The sequence below is a fragment of the Poecilia latipinna genome, unplaced genomic scaffold (genome assembly GCF_001443285.1).
Source record: "Poecilia latipinna isolate Pla-1442-1.1 unplaced genomic scaffold, P_latipinna-1.0 Scaffold1126, whole genome shotgun sequence".
Taxonomy (NCBI): Eukaryota; Metazoa; Chordata; class Actinopteri; order Cyprinodontiformes; family Poeciliidae; genus Poecilia; species Poecilia latipinna.
Window position 1 is genome coordinate 1 of NW_015113742.1, and position 19,849 is coordinate 19,849.

At 36.8% G+C, this 19,849-nt stretch overlaps 4 protein-coding genes across 4 annotated transcripts; 3 read left to right on the forward strand and 1 right to left on the reverse strand.

Moving 5' to 3' along the window:
* Positions 1 to 6: 6 nt before the first annotated feature.
* Positions 7 to 5,603, forward strand: LOC106959867 (cAMP-dependent protein kinase catalytic subunit alpha). Its single transcript, XM_015052694.1, has 6 exons — positions 7 to 562; positions 679 to 805; positions 928 to 1,023; positions 2,608 to 2,730; positions 3,731 to 3,895; positions 3,983 to 5,603. Exons 1-6 carry the CDS (start codon positions 498 to 500, stop codon positions 4,106 to 4,108), a joined length of 702 nt encoding a protein of 233 aa, XP_014908180.1. The 5' UTR covers positions 7 to 497; the 3' UTR covers positions 4,109 to 5,603.
* A 1,386-nt stretch (positions 5,604 to 6,989) lies between these two features.
* Positions 6,990 to 10,037, forward strand: LOC106959868 (sterile alpha motif domain-containing protein 13). The gene is made up of 5 exons (XM_015052695.1): positions 6,990 to 7,176; positions 7,547 to 7,660; positions 8,748 to 8,790; positions 8,910 to 9,021; positions 9,099 to 10,037. The coding sequence occupies exons 2-5, from the start codon at positions 7,633 to 7,635 to the stop codon at positions 9,240 to 9,242; spliced, it is 327 nt and encodes a 108-aa protein (XP_014908181.1). The 5' UTR covers positions 6,990 to 7,176; positions 7,547 to 7,632; the 3' UTR covers positions 9,243 to 10,037.
* A 946-nt stretch (positions 10,038 to 10,983) lies between these two features.
* Positions 10,984 to 14,468, reverse strand: LOC106959866 (uricase-like). Its single transcript, XM_015052693.1, has 8 exons — positions 14,345 to 14,468; positions 13,700 to 13,912; positions 13,096 to 13,212; positions 12,358 to 12,436; positions 11,834 to 12,020; positions 11,593 to 11,716; positions 11,319 to 11,402; positions 10,984 to 11,248 (listed from the first exon to the last, which is right to left on the reverse strand). The coding sequence occupies exons 1-8, from the start codon at positions 14,363 to 14,365 to the stop codon at positions 11,174 to 11,176; spliced, it is 900 nt and encodes a 299-aa protein (XP_014908179.1). The 5' UTR covers positions 14,366 to 14,468; the 3' UTR covers positions 10,984 to 11,173.
* A 648-nt stretch (positions 14,469 to 15,116) lies between these two features.
* On the forward strand, positions 15,117 to 19,714 carry dnase2b (deoxyribonuclease II beta). The gene is made up of 6 exons (XM_015052692.1): positions 15,117 to 16,223; positions 16,350 to 16,524; positions 16,983 to 17,061; positions 17,678 to 17,839; positions 18,533 to 18,730; positions 19,021 to 19,714. Exons 1-6 carry the CDS (start codon positions 15,898 to 15,900, stop codon positions 19,353 to 19,355), a joined length of 1,275 nt encoding a protein of 424 aa, XP_014908178.1. The 5' UTR covers positions 15,117 to 15,897; the 3' UTR covers positions 19,356 to 19,714.
* The last annotated feature ends 135 nt before the right edge of the window (positions 19,715 to 19,849 follow it).

The window sequence follows — 19,849 nt, forward strand, 5'->3', positions numbered from 1 at the left end:
AGTGATTTCGGTGAAACGTGCCGTCTGAGGTCACAATTTATTAGCAAAGGCAAAAAGTTGTAAAGTGATTCAGTTTCTCATGCGGCTTTAGAATGACATTACCCAGGTGGTTTTGTGAAACAAAAAAGAAACATTACTTCTTCTACTTAACATTTACAGCTCAGAGGTTCATGCTGGTGATCAGTTGCTCTCAACGGTCCCACAAATCCAACCTGTCCTGTTTTACCGGATTGGAAAGATTGTGCTTCTGTTATTTCCTTACTTAACACGACTGCGAGTTGCTGCCGTACTTGTTGATAGCAGAAAATGCAGCCGCTAAAATGTTTTTGGTGTATGTTTACAGTCATTACTAGGAAGAAAGTCTGGGGCATATTAATTTTTAGCTGTAAAAATCATGTTGAAAACTACATCATTGTTTATATAAGGATAAAGTAAATGTTATTATATGGGAAGTAACTTTATTTGAATATATATCTCAGGACAACTCAAACCTCTACATGGTGATGGAATATGTGCCCGGTGGAGAAATGTTCTCACACCTCAGACGCACAGGAAGGTTCAGGTATAATGCACATTTTTGGGGGGTTGTTTTTTGATTTATTCATCAATCCGTTTACCCACTTCTCTCAGAAGAGATACACCTTACTCTTTGTCTAATTCTTTGTTTCCCTCTTTCAGTGAACATCATGCAAGATTTTATGCAGCTCAGATTGTGCTCACTTTTGAGTACCTTCACTCCTTAGACCTCATCTACAGAGACCTAAAGCCTGAAAACCTGCTCATAGATCAACATGGATACATCCAGGTAACCAGTCCATCTCAGCTTTATTGTTGGAAAAATAAAGTAACGAGAGCAGGAAAAAAAAAACAACAAAAAAACTGAAAACCGATTGACATATCTTCACATGGCTGTCTTCTTTTGCCCAGGTCACAGACTTTGGCTTTGCCAAACGGGTAAAAGGCAGAACTTGGACATTGTGTGGAACTCCTGAGTACCTGGCTCCAGAGATCATCCTCAGCAAGGTGAACCCCTCAGCAAGGGTTTCAAAGCAATAGATCTTCAAATTAGTTTGTTAGATTAATCCAATCGATCTCAAACTTATGGTAGTAAGAGCCATATCAGGTAACACTAAACTATGTAAGTACAAAGGCAAGTAGATGATTTGAAAAATTGACAATTTCCAACACATGTAGCATTACAGCAAGCTGTTTAAGATTAGATTGTTTTGAGCACTCATTGGTGAAAAAGCATCACATTTTTACTACTTTCTATCTTGTGTTGCTACCCACCTATACCTATATTCACTTTTGTTCAAACTGTATTGTATGTAGTTGCTGGAAGTAAAAACTGAAGAATGTTTTACACACTTTTCTAAAACTGCAGACTGTTTCCTTTTTAAATCTATACGTCTGACCTCAATTTTGCAGAAGTCCGGCTAGTAGATGCTTTATCTTTCGTAGCACGCTACACAAAAATGAGTGAAGGATTAAAAAAGAGCAAGAAAGTGTCAAATGGAACAATTCTGTTTCTACATGTTGATCTTTTCAATCCACTATTCATTAATGAAGTCAACTAAAGTCGTGGTTAACCCAGTGTTTCATCCACACTAAACAAACTACTTTGGCAAGAATCAATTCTAATTGATGACTGAGATTTACAAATATGATAGAAAGATACACAAAAAGGTTACATATTGTACAGTAAGAGGCTACAGATCTGTATAGGGAGGTTCTGAAAGTAGCATTAAAGTTTTCTAGCCTGGCAGGTTTTGTTTCTTTCACTTCTGGGTATAAAAAAAGGAACGTAAACAAACTCTTGATTATCATAAGTTGCATTAGTGCTGCCGTGTATTTTGGTGAAAGGTATTGTTCAATACGCATTTGGCTATATCTTGTTCACCAAATCATGAGGAGATTTACTCATCACCTTACGTGAGTTACTATTCACCAAGGACTAATATGTAAAGAGAGCAAAATGCTGCATGATGTGGGTAAATATTGGGATTTGAAAGAGTGATGTCTAATAATATAGTTTAGTTGGATTATTGTAAAGTTTGCTTTGACATAACTTCAAATTTATGACTGATATCTTTCTGTTTGTGTTAAGAGGGATTAAAAAGCAAGGTGACAATGATTTGTGAGGTCAGATGAATCTTTTTTTTTTTTTTTTTTTCTCAAACCGCAAATTGACTTTGAAGGCTTGAGTGACTTATCTGGGTGAGAATTTATTTCTCTTGACTCAGACACAAGACTGGAAGTCAGAAGCCTTTGATGCAAGCAGGAATTGAAGCTGACTGCTGTGCTGACATGGTGCATTATCACCAGGGTTGTACCAAGTGACTCTAGGTGTTTTAGTGGCTGCACAGCAACTGCAAACAATGCATCCACATTCAGGTTATAATACTTTGTGGCCCACAAACTGAAAGGACATGAATAAGCTGAGATCTCATCTCAACCTTTAGAATCCAATAAAATACTGATGGATTCTTTGAATGCAATTTAAAAAAAAATCAATTTTTTTTTGTAGACCTAGTATTGAAGTTTCCCAAATTTAACCTAAAAAGTAAAAATTGTGATTCTTTTTATATTTCTTTTTTTTTTCTTCAGGGCTACAACAAAGCTGTTGACTGGTGGGCACTGGGAGTTCTTATCTATGAGATGGCTGCTGGCTACCCTCCGTTTTTTGCTGACCAGCCAATACAGATCTATGAAAAGATTGTGTCTGGCAAGGTAAGAGGAGATTTTCAAGTTTGACTATTTAAAGCACTTTCTCTTATATGGGTTTTCTATTGGGTGCTTTAATTCACATGATATACGAGTTATATCTTTAAAATGATAAGTGTAAAAGTTAATTAAAATGTGATTTTTTTTTATAAGCTGAAAGCATATATTATTCAGTTCTGTGTTACTTTATAGTCCTAGAAAGCATGAATATGTTTGATCTGTCTTACTCATCTAAGCCAGGGGGCGGGGCTAACATTACTGTAGACAAGGTGATTGGCCTGAGGTTGAACTACTGTGCAGGTCAACCAATCAGACATCATGTATGATGCATCATAGTGACAATGGTAGACAATAACGTTTTAACAATACTTTTAATAATATGAATAAACCCTGCTGTGAAATAAGTTTCAGTCCCTTTACAGATTTCTGAAGTTTTTGGTTATGTTCTCACAATTAAATGTTTCAGGTGATCAATGATGTTTTAATACAAGACAAAGAAGTCTGGATAAATAGAAAAATCTGTTGCTGATTTCTTTTATTAAGAGTAAAAAGCTATGCAAACCAAGAAGTGGCCTAGTCAAAGTTCACACTTAAATTCAACTGATATATGGCATGACCACAATTTCAGCACAGCACTGTTGAAGACTGTTAAAGCAGTTGTTGCTGCCACTGGTTGGCAACAACCAGTCATAGGTTTGGATAATTCAGATCGCTTTTTTTCCTAATAAGTTAAATCATTCAGTCATGATCATTTGAAAACTGTTTTTTTTTTTTTTTTTTGCTGTTTTTATTCTGGTTAACTTTGGCAATTGTAAAGTCTGTTTGCTTATCTGAAACATGTCAGAGTAACTACAAAAAAACCGATCTTGAATAAGGAGCAAATATTTATTGAATGTTTGGTATTTTGTTGGATTCTAGCCTTTCTGGCCGTTGGTAGGAGGGGGACGCATCTCATTTTCTATAATTTATCACTGTTGTTCAGAATGCGCTGCTTCCTTCCTTGTAGGTACGATTTCCCTCTCACTTTAGCTCCGACCTGAAGGACCTGCTGAGGAACCTGCTCCAGGTAGATCTTACGAAGAGATTTGGCAACCTGAAGAACGGCGTAAATGACATAAAAAACCATAAGTGGTTCTCCACAACAGATTGGATAGCCATCTATGAGCGGAAGGTATTTATTTTCTGCAAGAGCTTGTCTGCTTTTTTGAATCCATGCCGAGAGATTTTGTCTACATATTAAGCGTTCGTACTTTTTCAGGTTGAAGCTCCCTTCTTGCCGAAGTGCAGAGGACCTGGAGACACGAGCAACTTCGACGACTACGAAGAGGAGGACATTCGCGTCTCACAAACAGAAAAGTGTGCAAAAGAGTTTGCTGACTTTTAGCCAGGACCCCGTCAGGTTTCCACGGCTTTGGGATATTTGCACTCTGATGAGAGGTATAAGGTGGAACCGAGGCCATCCTGTGCTCCTAACAATCGCCTCGTTCCTTCATTCCACACGGCTGAAATGAGGTCGTTTTTTTGCCATGCCCCCTGGTGCTGCTGGCACCGATCTACACACAGGCAAATTATGCAGACACCTTCACGTGCTGCAATAAAGTACTAGACCACATTCTCATTGTTTTTGTTTTAACTTTTAGTTTCGACTCTCTTTCTCCTTGTTTAAATTTGAATGTGAAAAGCAACATGCAAAATGAATTAGTCCTTTTTCGATGAGGTACGGGAAGTGGTAGTATTACCTGTTATTGCACATGGTGTTGAAGAGTTGTTTTTTTTTTATTTTTTTTTTTATCTATTTTTTTATTTTTATCTGTTGTCTGTTACAAACCCCAGCGTGTTTTTAAGGAAGGGGCCTGGTTGAGTTTCGATTAATTTAAACAGCATTTTTATTATTCTGGTGTCCTCAAGACCTGGAAGCGTGTGTTTCCATCTAGACCTTGGAAGGTGAGACGTCCTTTTCCTTTTTTTTTTTTTAAGCATGACCAAATTGTTAACAAAAAATGGAAAAGCAGATGCATTCTCTCGCTTTCAGTTCTTGAGGAAAGGAATTACTAATTACAAGCGGTATCAGGAAGCAGAAACATGTAAGCGCTGTGTCAGCTAAACAGTTGTAGCATGATTTATCCATATCCGATCACAGGACATTTCCTTTTTACCTCAGTCTTTTGATGGAAAGAAATTCTATATTTTCTAGATACAAGTGTATTTCACAAGAAGTGAATCTGAAGATGTTTGAGTTTTGTCTCTGCACACAGTTCGTATGTCTGTGGTACATTTAAAAGTCTGTCCAGAAATGCACTAGCATGGCATTTTCCAATCGCTGAAAGGTCAGTTTGTTACATTATCTGAAGGATACGAAGCAGTGGTGCTCACATGGGGTGACCTTTGTCCCCTTCGGGTTCTGTTTTGAGTTTAACTGCTGTGTCTGAGCAGAGCACTGAGCCTAGATTGTGATGTTTCCTTTTCTTTATTTTTATTTTTTATCTTTATTTTGCATGTGTATGGTTGTGCAGCAGTGTTACTGGAAGCTAATAGTAGTATCCCCACTTTTTTTTTTTTCTTTTGTAGCCTTGGAATTGTGTCACAGCATGAAGCGTGAAAGCAGGTGATATTTTGGTCTATGTAACACAAATGCCATAAACAGTGCTGCATAATCACGTAGCAGCAATAACAGAACACAGAACTATCATGAAGTATTGATTTATCACAGCTAGACTGGTCCATCTTCGGCCTGCAGTTATAACTTGTAGTCTTTACACTGTTTCCTAACTGAATTAATCAAGATTTGCCTATTCTGCTTTGCAAAGCTTAGTGGCAACTGATTGAAATTGCTAACGGATAGAAATGTTACATTTTCAAAGGGAATAAGGTAAAAAAAATATATATCTTTTTTTTCAATTATGTCACTTCTTAAGATTATTTTTTGTTTTATTTCAATGAGACAAATATAACTTCTATGAGGGATTCTTCTGACTCATTGCATATTGTGCTGCTAAAATGTAGTCCCTGACTCCACATTCTTTTCTCCAGCATGACAAAATATTGCATCTATAAAAATCTATATTTCAGATGCCGAGTACCTACGTAGGTGGTATGCCGTTGATGTTTTTTTTTTCTTTCAGATAGCAGATATATTTTTGATTTTGGAAAGCCTGTAGTCCTTTAAAGAGGCGTTTCTCTCTTCCTATCAGTCACAGAGAAGTCTAAACTTCAAATGATGAGATACTGGACTCCACTGGGCTGAGGAAGAATCAAAAATGCGCTGTTGAAAGTCTTTCCAAAACTGATACTTGAGTCTTTACATATGAGGGAATAAAAAGCTATTTTGTTCAATTTAAGCATTCTTAAACAACCAAATTCAAAAACAGGATTTAAGTAATTATTTGTTTTAATCATTTTGTCTGAGCACATGTGCATTTTATGCGATTTAATTTATGAAGGCACAACTGCTACTTATGCATTTTATTTATACATAGAAGTCTAACAAAATAACATTTAATTTTCCATGGTTCTCAGTATGTGTATGGAGACCTAAAATGTTAAGCATTGCAAACACCAAAATTGTTTATTTATGTTTTTTTTAATTTGCTACATCTATATTTGATGCATATTGACACCTCTAATGCCTACTGAAATGTATCTTTTTTTTTTCTTTTGTATTTATTCAAAATTATGTATTTTTGTCCCGTTTGAAGGGTGAACAGATGGTATGCCTAAAAACAATTCCCAATGTTTTTGAATTTGATGAATCTCACCTGGCCCACAAGCATGTCTCTGTCCAACTGCCTGTGTGTAAATCCTCTCAAAAACAAATGTGTAGGCAATTGCCAGCTCTTCTTCTGTATCATCTGTTCTACCCTCCCTCATGTGTGTGATGTTTGTTGAAATTTGACGTGAAACGACTGCACCTTTCCCTGAGCCACTTCACACTCCTCCTGACTGAAGGAAATCAGTTCTATGAGTTCTTGTAGCTAGTCACACGTGCCAGTATGGGAATCAATAATCTGCAATGTGTCTGTAATTTAGTTTGTGGATATTTTTGCACATCATTTAGAAAGCTGACACATTATTTTTCCCAATCATATTTACTTGTGTTTGCAAGCGAAGTACACTTTGCTGTAGCAGATTTTATGTAACAAAGAGGATATGTCATTATAATAAATTCTTTTTATTGAAATCAACAATTTGTGTGTTTCTGTGAGGAAGGCTGGTTGTTAAACCCGTTAAACTGCCATTGCACTACATTTCCCATGATTCCGTGACGTTGTGGGCGAAGGAAACGAAAGCGAAGAAGCTTGTTGGTTTACTTGAATATAATTTGATTTTATCAAATAAACACCGCAGTTTATTAACTGGTAAAAATACTACAGCTTATAAAACTTTTTGTTTGTTGAATAACAATTTTTGACTTGGACGAGCAGCTGTTGTCAAGCCCGAATCTCCTAAAATAAGGTAACTGTTAAATTTGGTATTAGCAAACGAGGCTAACTATCCCTCTTAGCTTAACGTTAGCGTTATTACAAAACACGGAGAGGGTGCGATTAAATATCTACTCGTCGTCTAGAATAACCACATATTTTATTTTCTTGAATTTGTAATTTTTTTTTTCCACCGAATTATAATTGTGGTGTGGCCAGTTTTTTTTATGTCGATATTTTTTCTGGTTTTAATTCCGCTAACAACGTGAGTTTTACGTCGTCAATTTTTACACATCACAGTTTTTACTCCGACTTGTGTTTATGATAAACGGCGCTAGTTTTAGTTAATTAAGCTGCTTTACTTACGGCTTTACCCTTTCTGCTGTGGTGGTGTGCTTTTTCAGCAGGGACATCCAGTGAATGTCAGAAAGACAAACGATGATGGTGTTTGAACTGCCAACACACTGAGTTCTCTCGCAGAAGACATCTAATGAAAAATTACTGCAACGTAACAGAATGTAAGACTCGTTTCATTCAGTTTGTGTGTGCTTAAACTTTGAATTTATTTGCTAAACTATAAGGTGTTATACGGAAGCATAATGTGGAAATTAGGTAACTGGTCTAAAATGTCGTGCTCAAAGTCTGTCAGAATGTAATAAAAGATGCGAAAAACATTAAAGCTCCTATCTAGACTTGACTGTAAAATCAGTTAAACTTTAGATTTTTATTTTTTCACCTATGGAGCAACATTTCATTTTTGGTTGTAAAATGTTATTTAATCAAAATAAAATCTTCCTTTCCAAACATTTTTCTGCATGTGCATCACATAAAACATAAATAAGCAAACTGTTTTTAAATATTATAGGTATGTGCGTTTTATATTTATTGTATTGTAGAGAATCGCCTATCAAGCTTTTCTTTTACCTGTTTATTTTTTTATTTTTTTTGCTTTGAGGAGTATAATATTTTTAAACTGAATCATCTGTGAGGTTAAAACTGCAGCCAATAGTTAGATGTAGTTGCTCCTCAGTATTCCATGTTGAATTTTTTTCTTTCTTTTTTTTCATATCTGACATGCCAGTAGTTGGCTGCTCTTTTCAGCCAAGTGAAGGATACCACAAGGGGCAGTAATTGTAAGGAAATTTAAATTTATTTAGTTTAAAACAGAACTAATTTGGCAAATACATTACGGCATTTTATTAGCATCTTAAATTATTAACTGCTGCTGCTTTATACTAATAAGTGTTGCAATATATCTGATATATTGTCAGAATGTTGAATATTTCTATTGATCAAACATGGTTGCAATGAAAAGTTTCTGAAGAAGGATAGAAAAAATATGTAGTTAGAAATGTTCTGACAACTGAATTATTTTTTTTAATCTTTAGGATTTTTTTTTTGTCTGATTTGTAAAATTTAGTTGTTTTTTTATCAGAGGCCTAAGATGAAAAAACAGCCCATTTCAGAAAACATTCTTGATTGATTTTTATTTATTTATTTTTTATTTTATTTTCTGACCTCAAATTATAATTTTATTTGAACTGAATTGATAATGAGATTGTTAAAATAATTGCATATGCTTGCCTTTGTCATTTTATTCAACAGCCAGTATGGAGGACAAGGCAAATGGTTCAGTTGACACCAAAAGGTACTCATCAAAATTAGCTGATGAATCTATTTACTCGATTCATTTCTTACTGGAAACTCAAATATGTTTTCCTACAGTTGTCACAGTTTAGTCTGAGTAGAGTAACTTTTATCCTGCAGCCCGGTGGAGAACGGTCAGCTGCCAGACCCTTCCAACTGGGGAGTTGCTGACGTTGTCAATTATTTCAAGGCAACAGGGTTTGAGGAGCAGGCTACAGCTTTCCAAGATCAGGTTAGATTTTTCTTCTGTCTTACTCCACGTCAACTTGCAAAGCCTCCAAATATAGAATTTCTCTTTTGGACTGACAGGAAATTGACGGCAAGTCTTTGCTCCTGATGACGCGTAACGACGTCCTAACAGGACTGTCGATAAAACTCGGCCCCGCGTTGAAAATCTACGAGTACCACGTGAAGCCGCTGCAAACGCAGCACCTGAAGAGCAACGCGTCGTAGCACGGCCAGCTGCCCCGCCACCCACCTCAGCGACAATCATCATGTCAGGAGACTCCAGGTTAGCTGCGGCTTCACAAAGACTCTTCTGCCAACAGAGGCACCTTGACAAGATTTGAATGCTGTTTTTTTTGTTGTTGTTGTTGTTGTTGTTTTTGTTTTAATAAGCGCGGATCCCAAAACCCCGGTCTGCACACTGCGTCCACTCAGCTGTTTACCCCTTCAGCCATTCTTATTTCTGCTGCTTGTAATTTTGTGTTTTATTTAAGAAAAGAGATTAAGAGTGAGTATTCTGAAGGCTAGATTTGTGTGTTTGTGTGGTGAATGTGTGTGCAAAGTAAATTAAACCGCAATGGGTTTTTTAAGTATTTGTAAATAAGATGATATATAGTTGAAAAGGATGTATGTTCTGTTATATTTGAACACTTTGATACGTGCAGAAAATTATTATGATCCCATTGTGTTTCCCTGAATTTAGTTTTTATCTTTTAAACTGCACATCTGAGTCCATGTTTTGTCCAGAGCATGTAACAATTAATCACTTTGTTTTCCAGGACTTTTATCTAAAGCCTCTTTGTTTCTTCAAGTCAACTTTATTTAGACTTGAGGCTCTTGGTATGAAAATCTTTCTGTATATATTCTTATTACGTACCTACCTGTGGTGCTTTCAGCTTTGTCACTTGGACGGCTGTATTGAAGTGTTCATGACCCATGTTTAAGTGCAACATAACACTGGAGTTTGAATATCTTGAGTCTAAAATTGATGATAAATGGTGCTTTTTTTCTCACCAAAGAACATCAGTTTGACTTTCTTGACTTTTTTTTTTTGTTTAATTTCGCACATCACATAGTTAGCTGGCAAAACATTACTTATCTCTTTTACACACCCACTCAAATTTCAGACCATTTCAGATGATGTAAGGAGACATTAAAGATATAAAACAATTTATGTCTTTTGTTATGTTCCTAGAACATAACAAAATTGCAGTTTACCCTCAGTAATAAATAAATAAAACAATAATGCATATAAATATCTGTTGGTTAAGTCTCACCCTAACCCTCTACAGGGGCGTGGGAGGGGGCAGAGCAGATGGATTAGGAGAGTAAATAAAAAAATACTAGCAAACCTCAAGAAACCATGAAATATAACGAATAATGTGCCAAAATGTTTCTACACAGGTATAAGAAATTAATAAACTCCAAGAAAATTACATTGACTCTTCTAACTGTTGGAATATATCTTTCAATTTGACTTCATTTTTGTTTAAGACATAAGATGATGTGGAATCTGTTTTGTCTTTTTGTACACATAAGGTTAAATTTAAATAATTATAGAAACATTTAAAGATCAAAACTTTGTTTGCATGCCCTGAAACATACTAAGAATTACAGCTAATGTTTGTTTTTTTGTTTTTTTTTTTGTTGCTGTGTTTTACTAACATTTAGCAGACTGATGAAACTTCTAAAACTGAGCTACTAACTGAGAGATGTTGTGAAAGAACCTTAGGGACGTCATAAAACATTATTTTTGTTTTTAACCAGAAAATGTGTTTAAAAAATAAACTTCTTAACATTATTAATCTGAGAAATGTGCACTTAAAACACTAAAGGAAATTGTAAAAGCATGTCAGCAGCCTCCCTGGTAAGCGCAAAACAATTAGGTTTTTTCACCTATTCATGTATTACTTCTTCAGAGAACTTTAGCTCTTGAATCAAAACGTTGCAAATCAAAAGAAATTCCCAGTGAGAGTGGCTGTAATTATTTTTTATTTTTCATACGTTTTTGGCTGGTCGGGTGTTACACATTCAGTCAGAAGCAACTTTATTTACATCTCAAGGATATATTGTTGGATACATCATCAGATTTTCTATTAGTTGGATCAACAGGTTAATACTGAAACCAGCAGTAGAGTCTTCAGGTTGGGCTTTCCCTTTTAAAGTCTGGCTCTCTGCTTACGACACACTGTCCCTGTGATGTTTCCAGAGGGATTATCCAGAGGAAGAAACACCTGATCGAAAACAAAAAGACATGTTATCAATCAAATAAGGTTTGATACTGTAAACAATGATAGTATTTACCTCATCTTTGTTGCTAAGACCCATTTTTGTCATGTCTATGGTGAAGTAATGCTGGTTGGGCATGACAATCTCGATTTCCTCCACCTAAGAAGAGCATTTCTTGTGTTATGCTACACACTGTTTCTGGTAATGTCGCACACATGTAAATATTTTGAAAACAAAACCCGCTTCATACACTAATCATGTGTATCTTAAATTATGCAAGACAGTGACAACAGATTGCGCAGCCATGAGTGTCTTTGAATAAACTGATTTGTTGAAGTGAAGGGCTCACCTCAGGAATCCTGTCCAGGGCCAGAACTTGTGTTTCATAAAGGGTCTTTTGCACAGATGGTGAAAACTCTCCTCGACCGTACGGGCCAGCAAATTTCTCAATAATTGTGTCTCTCATACACTTCCTACAAATGACAGAAGTTTCCTTTTAGGATTTTTCTTTTTGAGCTGAAAAATCATCTTTGCTATGTGTTTTTCCCTGCACTTCCAAGTTGATCCCACACAAAAGTTAAGATAATTACCATGCGGCATCAAAGTCAACGTTCTGGACCTTGTTGTAGCGCCACCTAGAGTAAACGGTGGTGCAGAAAACCCTGTCCTTGGTGTCTTGCAGTGTCGTGAAACGATCTCGGAAAAAGCCCTCAAAGCCAGACTGAGTGGTTTTTAGCACCTTCATGTCCTTCACGCCGCTGTGAACCACTGGAGTACCTGTGTGCAGAACAGAGTTGGTGCAAAAGCACAAAGCGTTTCAGATGTTTGGATGGAAATGGAGTCTGTCCCAAGCATGTGTAAGAATGGATAATAGCTGTAGATGCACAGATATCCTTGTCAACAGTTTCAACTGCTACATTTTTCAAGAGGTAAAATAATAATAGACTAGACCTGATAATATCATTGTATCTATTTCGTGTCATTATCCATGCTAACAAACGAAGTTGACTCAAGATATAAAAAGAGATGTCTCCCACCTTTGCCACCAAAACACTAAGCACATTTTAATAAAAACACACACACACACACATGCAAACATATTTTCAATGGTTACCGTTGAGGTTCTGCTCAACATCACAGAAGCGACAAGCCTCTGGGCTGTAGATAAAAGCATGAACATGTTCGACACCATTCTGGAGAAAGAAAAAAAAGAGTGATTGTGTCTAAAAATTGGTGCTTTAATCTTAATTATTTGAATACTTCACAGATTGGTACAGTGGAAACAAGGTTGTTGTTTTTGTTTTTTTTTTAAATATTGGGTGACATTTTTTTTTTTTCTGGATTACTCAACCAAACCACAAACAGATCTTTTCAAAAGAGCAAAATGAAAAAGGTACTTAAACTTGCACACACTTGAACTAATACTTTATTAGAAGCAGCTTTCATGCTTTGTTGATATAAGACTACCAGTGTCACACATCTCTACAGATGTTTGATTTAGCTGTGGGATACAAATCCAGCTGAACATCATTGCAAGTTAATCAGACCCAATTGATGAGGGAGAACTCAGGCTGACCGGATGCTGAAAATTAATCAGAAGTTGCCCCCAACAAAGTATTAGTGAAAAGGTGCGCACATATTTTTTAATTTATCTTTTTTACACAATTGCATAAAATATTTGTCACAGTATGCATAGCATTTTGCATAATGAAAAACCTGGATTTTAACAGGGGTAACTAGATTTTTGAGAGTTATTGTACTTTTTAAAATGTAATGCTAGTAAAATAGCAGCCAGAAAACAAACTAAAGCTTATATTTTGTCCGGGTCGAGGGACTGGATTATGGATTTTACCTTCTCCAGTCTTCTCCAGGGCACCTCCTCCATGTAAACCTTGGCCCTCAGCACATGGTTGAAAGAGGTCAGGAAATGATGGCAGAGATCCATGGAAAATTGCTCAATAGTATTTACCTTAACAAAAGGGGGGGGGGAGGGAGAGTCTGAATAGTTAGTTTTATCTCCAACAGGAGACATAAAATGCATACAAAGTAGAGGTGAAAAACAAATAACCGCCAAAAAGCCATTACAAAGAATAATCGCCCCTTTGCAGGGGAGACATGCTGTGTTAAGCATCCCATTGGCTACGAGCTCATTTGCAGAATACCCTTTACTAAGGTATTCAGTGTGACACACCCTTCAACATTTCAAACATGAATTCTCTAACATTCCTGTCTCTGTCTTAAAAATAACACATATTCTGCTAATGCCAAGAAAATTCGACAAGCAGTAAAATCTGCATGAAGGTTGACTTTAAACAGCAGCCTCTCGACAGAAACCAAGCCAAAATCAAGAAAATGTCAATTTTAACACAGCATAAACATTATTCAGAAGCTGTTTAGAAAATCGGCGCGTTTATATCTTGGAATGTACTGAGAAGCGCAGTGAAGCTGTAACTCACCCCTTTGATTTTGGCCATGGCGTGGACAGTGTTCTTGATGGTGTCGGTAGGAATGATGTCCGAGTTGTCTCCGGTCAGATAGTCCTTGCGTGACTTGAGCGTTATCTCCACGTTAGCCTTCAGCTCAATAAGGGAGTGGTGGCTCCCGTGTCTCTTGATGACCATCACCTTCACCGCATTCTTGCCGTAGCCTGTCCGCACAAACTCCACATTCTGCATGAAGGGAAGAAGACTTGACATTTTCATCCAAATCTGCAAATGTACAACGCCAGCGGTCTCATTCTCATGCTATTCAATGTCCAACCTGATTATTTTCATCTTAAAACTTTAATTTGTGCCTAAGTTGTAGGCTTGTTTGTGAAGATATTCCCAAAAGTTTGCACCTTATTTTTGCACATTGACAAATTTATTTGCGTTTCTTCTGTTTTTGTAAGGTTGTAACTATTTAATAGTAGTTAAGAAGTACTATTTCTTGACACTGCTTCATAGGTCTAAAAGTTGCAAGTTCTGGTTTAACCTTGTGGTCACTGACCCCAAACATGATTGTATTTTCAATGTTAAAATTGTTTATATTGGCACTGACAGAATAATTATGCTATGTAATTTATAAAAATGAGTCCTGTTTTCCTCCTCTGAAATGATTACCTGATTTCCAGCGTATGCCATGTTGCTTTGTTCTCTTCCACCTGCTGCGTTTCTGATCTTGTCTGACACAAACCCCCGAAAAAAAAAAAAAAAAAACTCTTTCCAATATATGTACGTTTTCTTGAGGGGGTGTTGCCTTCTTTTTTACTCACACTATTGGCAGTTCTGGATGGATTTCGTCATATTTCACGTGTGCGTAATCACACACAAACCCCGTCACCCTTGCACATAGAGGCTCCCTTATTTTGTATTGATCTCCTTGTTTCCTAACTGAACTCTCCTCTCTGTGATGTACAGTGGCATCAGTCATCTGGATGGGCTAGCTGCCTGCTAGCTGACATCCTTCCATCCAGACTGCAAAGTGGTGGTTTTGCTGTAAAGTCCATATTCTGATGCTGTGTTGATTATAAGAGGTAAAACCTGAAGCAGTAACTTCAGTGTAATGGAGATTACCTCTATTGTTTGTCCATAGCGGTTGTCTGTTACCATGGAGACAGTGCACAAGCTGGAGAAGAGGCTTTGCTGACCAAGAAGCGACACTGACTTTTTTATTATTATTATTATTAAATTAATCTTAATCAATGTGCACTAACTCCTAAATGAAGACCTTCTTTATTATTATTATTATTATTTTCTTTGAATATCCGACTACCTTTTACTCTCATCACATGTTGGTAATGATCTTTGTAATGCCATTTTTACTTGAATATAGATTTAAATATTACTGCTTAAAAATTTTTAAAAGATTAATCTTTTTAGATGTGGAGCCTATATTTTTTTTTTCTGAAACAATAATGATAAACAAAGCTACATTTTTATAGTACTTTAGTGTAAGTGAAGTGTAAATTATACAATAAATGTTGCACCCTTAGCTCCTTGATTCCTGAGGCAGGTCACATTTGATATGGAAAATTATGTTTTACTATTTTGTTTTGTTTTTTTCTTGGTTGGCTGTATAATTGTGTTTACTGCTTTAAATATATTGTACTGACAATGTATGTTTGCCTTTTCATAGGCTAAGGTAGTTTTAGAGAGTTGGTGATTTAAATATTATTATGTTGGTTATATTTGAAAACTAGCAAAATCTCTGGACAGCACACAAGTTGTATCCTTTGTACTAGTACCGTGTTAGAGTGTGTCATACTAATTAAAATTAACTCAGTTCTGCCCCACAACATTTACTTTACAGAAATGATTTGTTCACTTTGCCTGTAAGTTGTCTAATTATATTCAAACACTGGAATTTTTGGTAATTGTCTTTGAAAATGAAACTTTCAGTTCCAGATAAGACCCACTGTTGTTTCTCAGCCTCACTAAGTGAAATGAAAGTTAACAAGCTTTCCCTCAGGTACACAGTGGTGTCTTTTTTTAACCAAATATTCTCTAGTTCAGTAATCAGCAGCCTGGTTGCTAAAAATAAAAGATGACCAGGTGTGAACTGGTGCAACACTTTAAATGTAAAGAACTCTAGTGAAGTTTAATTAAAAAAAATAAGAATACATTTAAAAAAAAAAGAAGAAAGAAAAACTTTGCTTGGTAGATGTTCCTAAAAAATGCTAAACATGAATATTCACCGTATTTCCTTACACAGAACTTTCACCTTCCCCTATCATGTGACCGCAACTTATGACTTCCTTTTTTGCATATCATTGCAGCTGTGCTTTCTTTACTTTGAAAAACTCTGTCACACGGCTCGCAGCCTCCAAACAGGCTTCAGACATGTTTTAAATCCACAGTTAGCCGAGTTGTTTTCAGCTAGTCCACCAAAGATGGCCTCTCAACTCGTCCCCTGCTTCCATATTTCTGTCGTATTCTTGTGTTTCACAGTTGGCAGAAGTGACATTTCCTGCAGAAATGAAGCTGGTGAAGCTGTTGACTGGTGAGTTGATGTCATATTTTTCATAATCCTTTTGTTGTGTTGTGGTCGCTGATGCCAAGGAACAGAAAGGCGCATAAAATGACCCCCAATATTTTCCTAATATGTGTTTCAATCTGGCTTTTCCAGGTTTATCATCTACAAACTGCCGAAGTTCAGGATTGGGGAGGTTGGCAGTGGTGTGGAGTACATGTACCTGGACTCAGCAGCTGGTAGCTGGCGGAGGAGTAAATTTATGGTTAACACAACCGAAGGAGCTATGGCCAACACTCTGAATCAACTGTACAAGGGAAAGGTCTACATGGTGAGATCTGCTGCTCTTCTCCATTGGTGAATGGCCCTTAATCTTTAAGGTAGTCAAAGTCCAAGTTGTATGCTTGTGAAGTAAGTTTGACACATCAGCCTTATAAAAAAAAGGGATAAATATTGATCATCTTTTCCAAAAGGAACACAAACCTACCTATTTATTCCATCAACAAAATATTTAATATGCATGAATAATCGAAGTTTCCTCCTTCAATTATCAATTTTTATTGTTCATTTTTCAAAACATCCTAAATCAATACAATGTCAGAGACAAATGTATTATCTCCTCGAATTCTGTAAGGGGGTATTTGCTGCCTGTTTCCTTCTGCTCCTGTGCCATTTTGATGTTGTGTAAAGTAAACACATAAAGTGAAGACAAAAGAAAATTTACAAGCTGGTAAATTCGTATTCACAGTACGTACAACGCTGCAAGTATTAAACTAGTTTCTCTTTCAGTCTAACAGCTCTGTGTACGCACTCTACAATGACGGTGCACCACAGCAGAAATACATCCGTACTTACGGACACACTAAAGGTACAGTTAATCTGAAGTAATTACAGTTATACTTGTTTTATCCATAAAAATATTTCACAGTGGTTTGGATCTTTGAATGTGTCCTTCATCTCATGAAACAATGTTTTTTTTTCTGTGAAGGAACTGAACTTTTTTGACTGCAATGTAAAATGTGTAACATTAAGGAATCTTTAGTGTTTAATTAACTTTGCTCTATGTTTGTTTTGAGTCTCTGTTTTTTGTGAGGGGTTTGTAAATGGTAACATAGTAAAAAAAAAAAAAAAAAGTACATAAATAAAAAAAATATTTCAAGGTATTGCTACCATGACAGCAGTAGTTGATAGGAACAATGCACAGTATTTCAATAGAAATATCTACGTCTATCTATGTCTTTACTTTGTTCTCCAAAGCTGCAGTTCAGCAGTAAAATGTCGTGATTTAGCAGTGAAGGCAGATCAATGTGAGAGGAAATGTCCAAAGAACAACAGCCTGATAGCTACTGTTTACTCTGACCTCCCCAAAACTCTGACACAACTTTGGTGGAAAGGTTGTTGCAGTCTTCGTGCCTGTTTGCATGTGTGTGAGCTTAGACGTGCTTTCTTGCCTGCTCAAGTGTGTGCTTTCATGCATCCTGCAGGGGTTCTGCTCTTTGACCATTCTCAAGGTTTCTGGCTGTCCCACACCGTTCCCCATTTCCCCTCGTTCCCTGAGCGAGGCTACCAGTACCCCTCCTCTGGCAGACACAATGGCCAGACTGCCCTGTGTGTGACCTACCAGTATTCACAGTTTCTCAGTATAGGTGAGTAGGTACGTCGTGAAGCAACCAGTCCCGACTGCTTATACTGTGTGTGTGTGTGTGTGTGTGTGTGTGTGTCACAAAGTTTGCTGTATAAATTATTAAGCATGTTGACCCTGTTTTTCATTTTAAAAAAGCATGAGGGAATATATTTCATACTGCAGAACTAGTAAAATGAATGTAGAAACATAACAACCCAAGATGTTCCTTTATTATTTTCCTCAACCCTTTTTGATATGTTCAAAGCTCAAGACTACACTGAGTTAAAGCTGGAGCAAAGAAAAATGTCTTTCTGACTGACTAATCAAACGTACAAATGCCACATAAATCTCAGATAAACCACCTTTTCCCCAGCACTTAAACGCAGCATCTGCTTTAGGCTTTGTACCAAAAGGAGTGTGCAGCGAATCTATAAACCTGACATGTACAAAAGAAACATTAAGGAGAGTAACCTAATTATTTGGAATCATTGTTAAAAATTAATAAAAAATATTATTAAAACTTATGTACAAATAGAGATACATTTAAGTGCATTCTCAGATTTTCAAGTCTCAAAAACTTAGAATTTTAATCAGTGTGGGTACATTTTTGAGTGTTAATGTATAAAATTAGGCCTTTCAAATCCTATTTATGTTGTGAAAAAGATTGTGCACACGTAGTTACATCTGTCTGTTTTCCCTTTATTTTCTACTGCAGCACAGCAGCTGGTCTACGTTTACCCACGCTTCTACAACTGTTCTGTTCCCGCTGCGTTCTCGGCCGACCTGCCGCAGCTCCTCCAGCTGTGCAAGGGCTCCAGGCCGCCACTGTCCGCCAACAAGGGAGTGAAGGCGCTGTTTTCTGTCAGTGGGGACAGATTTGTCAGCTTTGCAAAATCTGAGCACTTTGTAGACGGTAAGAAGTTTTGGAGGCACCTCTAAGTTTTTTACATTTCGATCTTTAGAGATGTAGTTGCTTACTTTGAAGGCCGAGAGTATTTGGTCTCTTGATCTCAGTGGTTTTCTCGAGGTGGTGTATGTGTTAAATCTGATTCCGTCCTTCAAATGCATGCCATTGTTCATGCCACGATGGCATGCATTTAAATACCATGAATAGATAACAAATGTTCTTTGAGCTGTGTATACTTCTATATGATATGTTTTTATTCTTGGTGCACCTGAGTTCTCAATCTGGCCTTCCTTCAGATATCTACACAGGCTGGGTGGCTCAGGTCCTGGACACCGACCTTCTGGTGCAGACTTGGCAGACCCAAGGTCGAGAGCTGCCCTCCAACTGCTCGCTGCCGAGGCACACCATGAACGTCAAGAGGACCGTGCTTCCGCCATCGGTCCGGTTCGAATCTCATTACGACCACTCGAAGTGGTGTGTGTCACAGGCTTATGAGGACCAGGTGGTCTGCCTGGGGGACCTGAACCGGGTCAAGGCTCAGATGTTACGTGGCGGAGGGCTGATCTGCTCCTACAACCCTGTGATTTACAAGGCCTTCAGGAAGGCAGTGGACTGGTACATTAGCTGCTAAACAAGACTGAATTATTACTTGAGGTTTATTCAGTCATTTACATTGTACACAGTTAAATGTGAAGTTTACCAGATTAGATTTTAAAAATCTGTCTTATAAGCATCAACTAAACTTATTTTAACTTTTTCCTGTTAGATTATTTTGATATTGAATTGAGTAAGTTAGTGTGACAAGCTCGCAGTGCCCTTCACAGTTATTGGCACACTGGAGTTGTGTACAACCGCCTTAAATAATAGTTGTAGAAATTTGGTAACCCTGTGCTTTGATGCAACTACTCTTTGCTAAAATGTCTAGATTTAGTTGCAGTTCTAGTTTTTTTTTTTTTTTAACATTTCTATTTATCTTTTTTTACAACAAAGCACAGCCATCCTCTGATTGGCTCACTTTTTTTTTTCTTTTTTTTTTGTGGTAGGCTAATATCATTTTTTTTTTTTTTTTTTTTTTTTTTTTTGGGTTTTTTTTTTTTTTTTTAAAAAAAATTTAAAACTCAATGC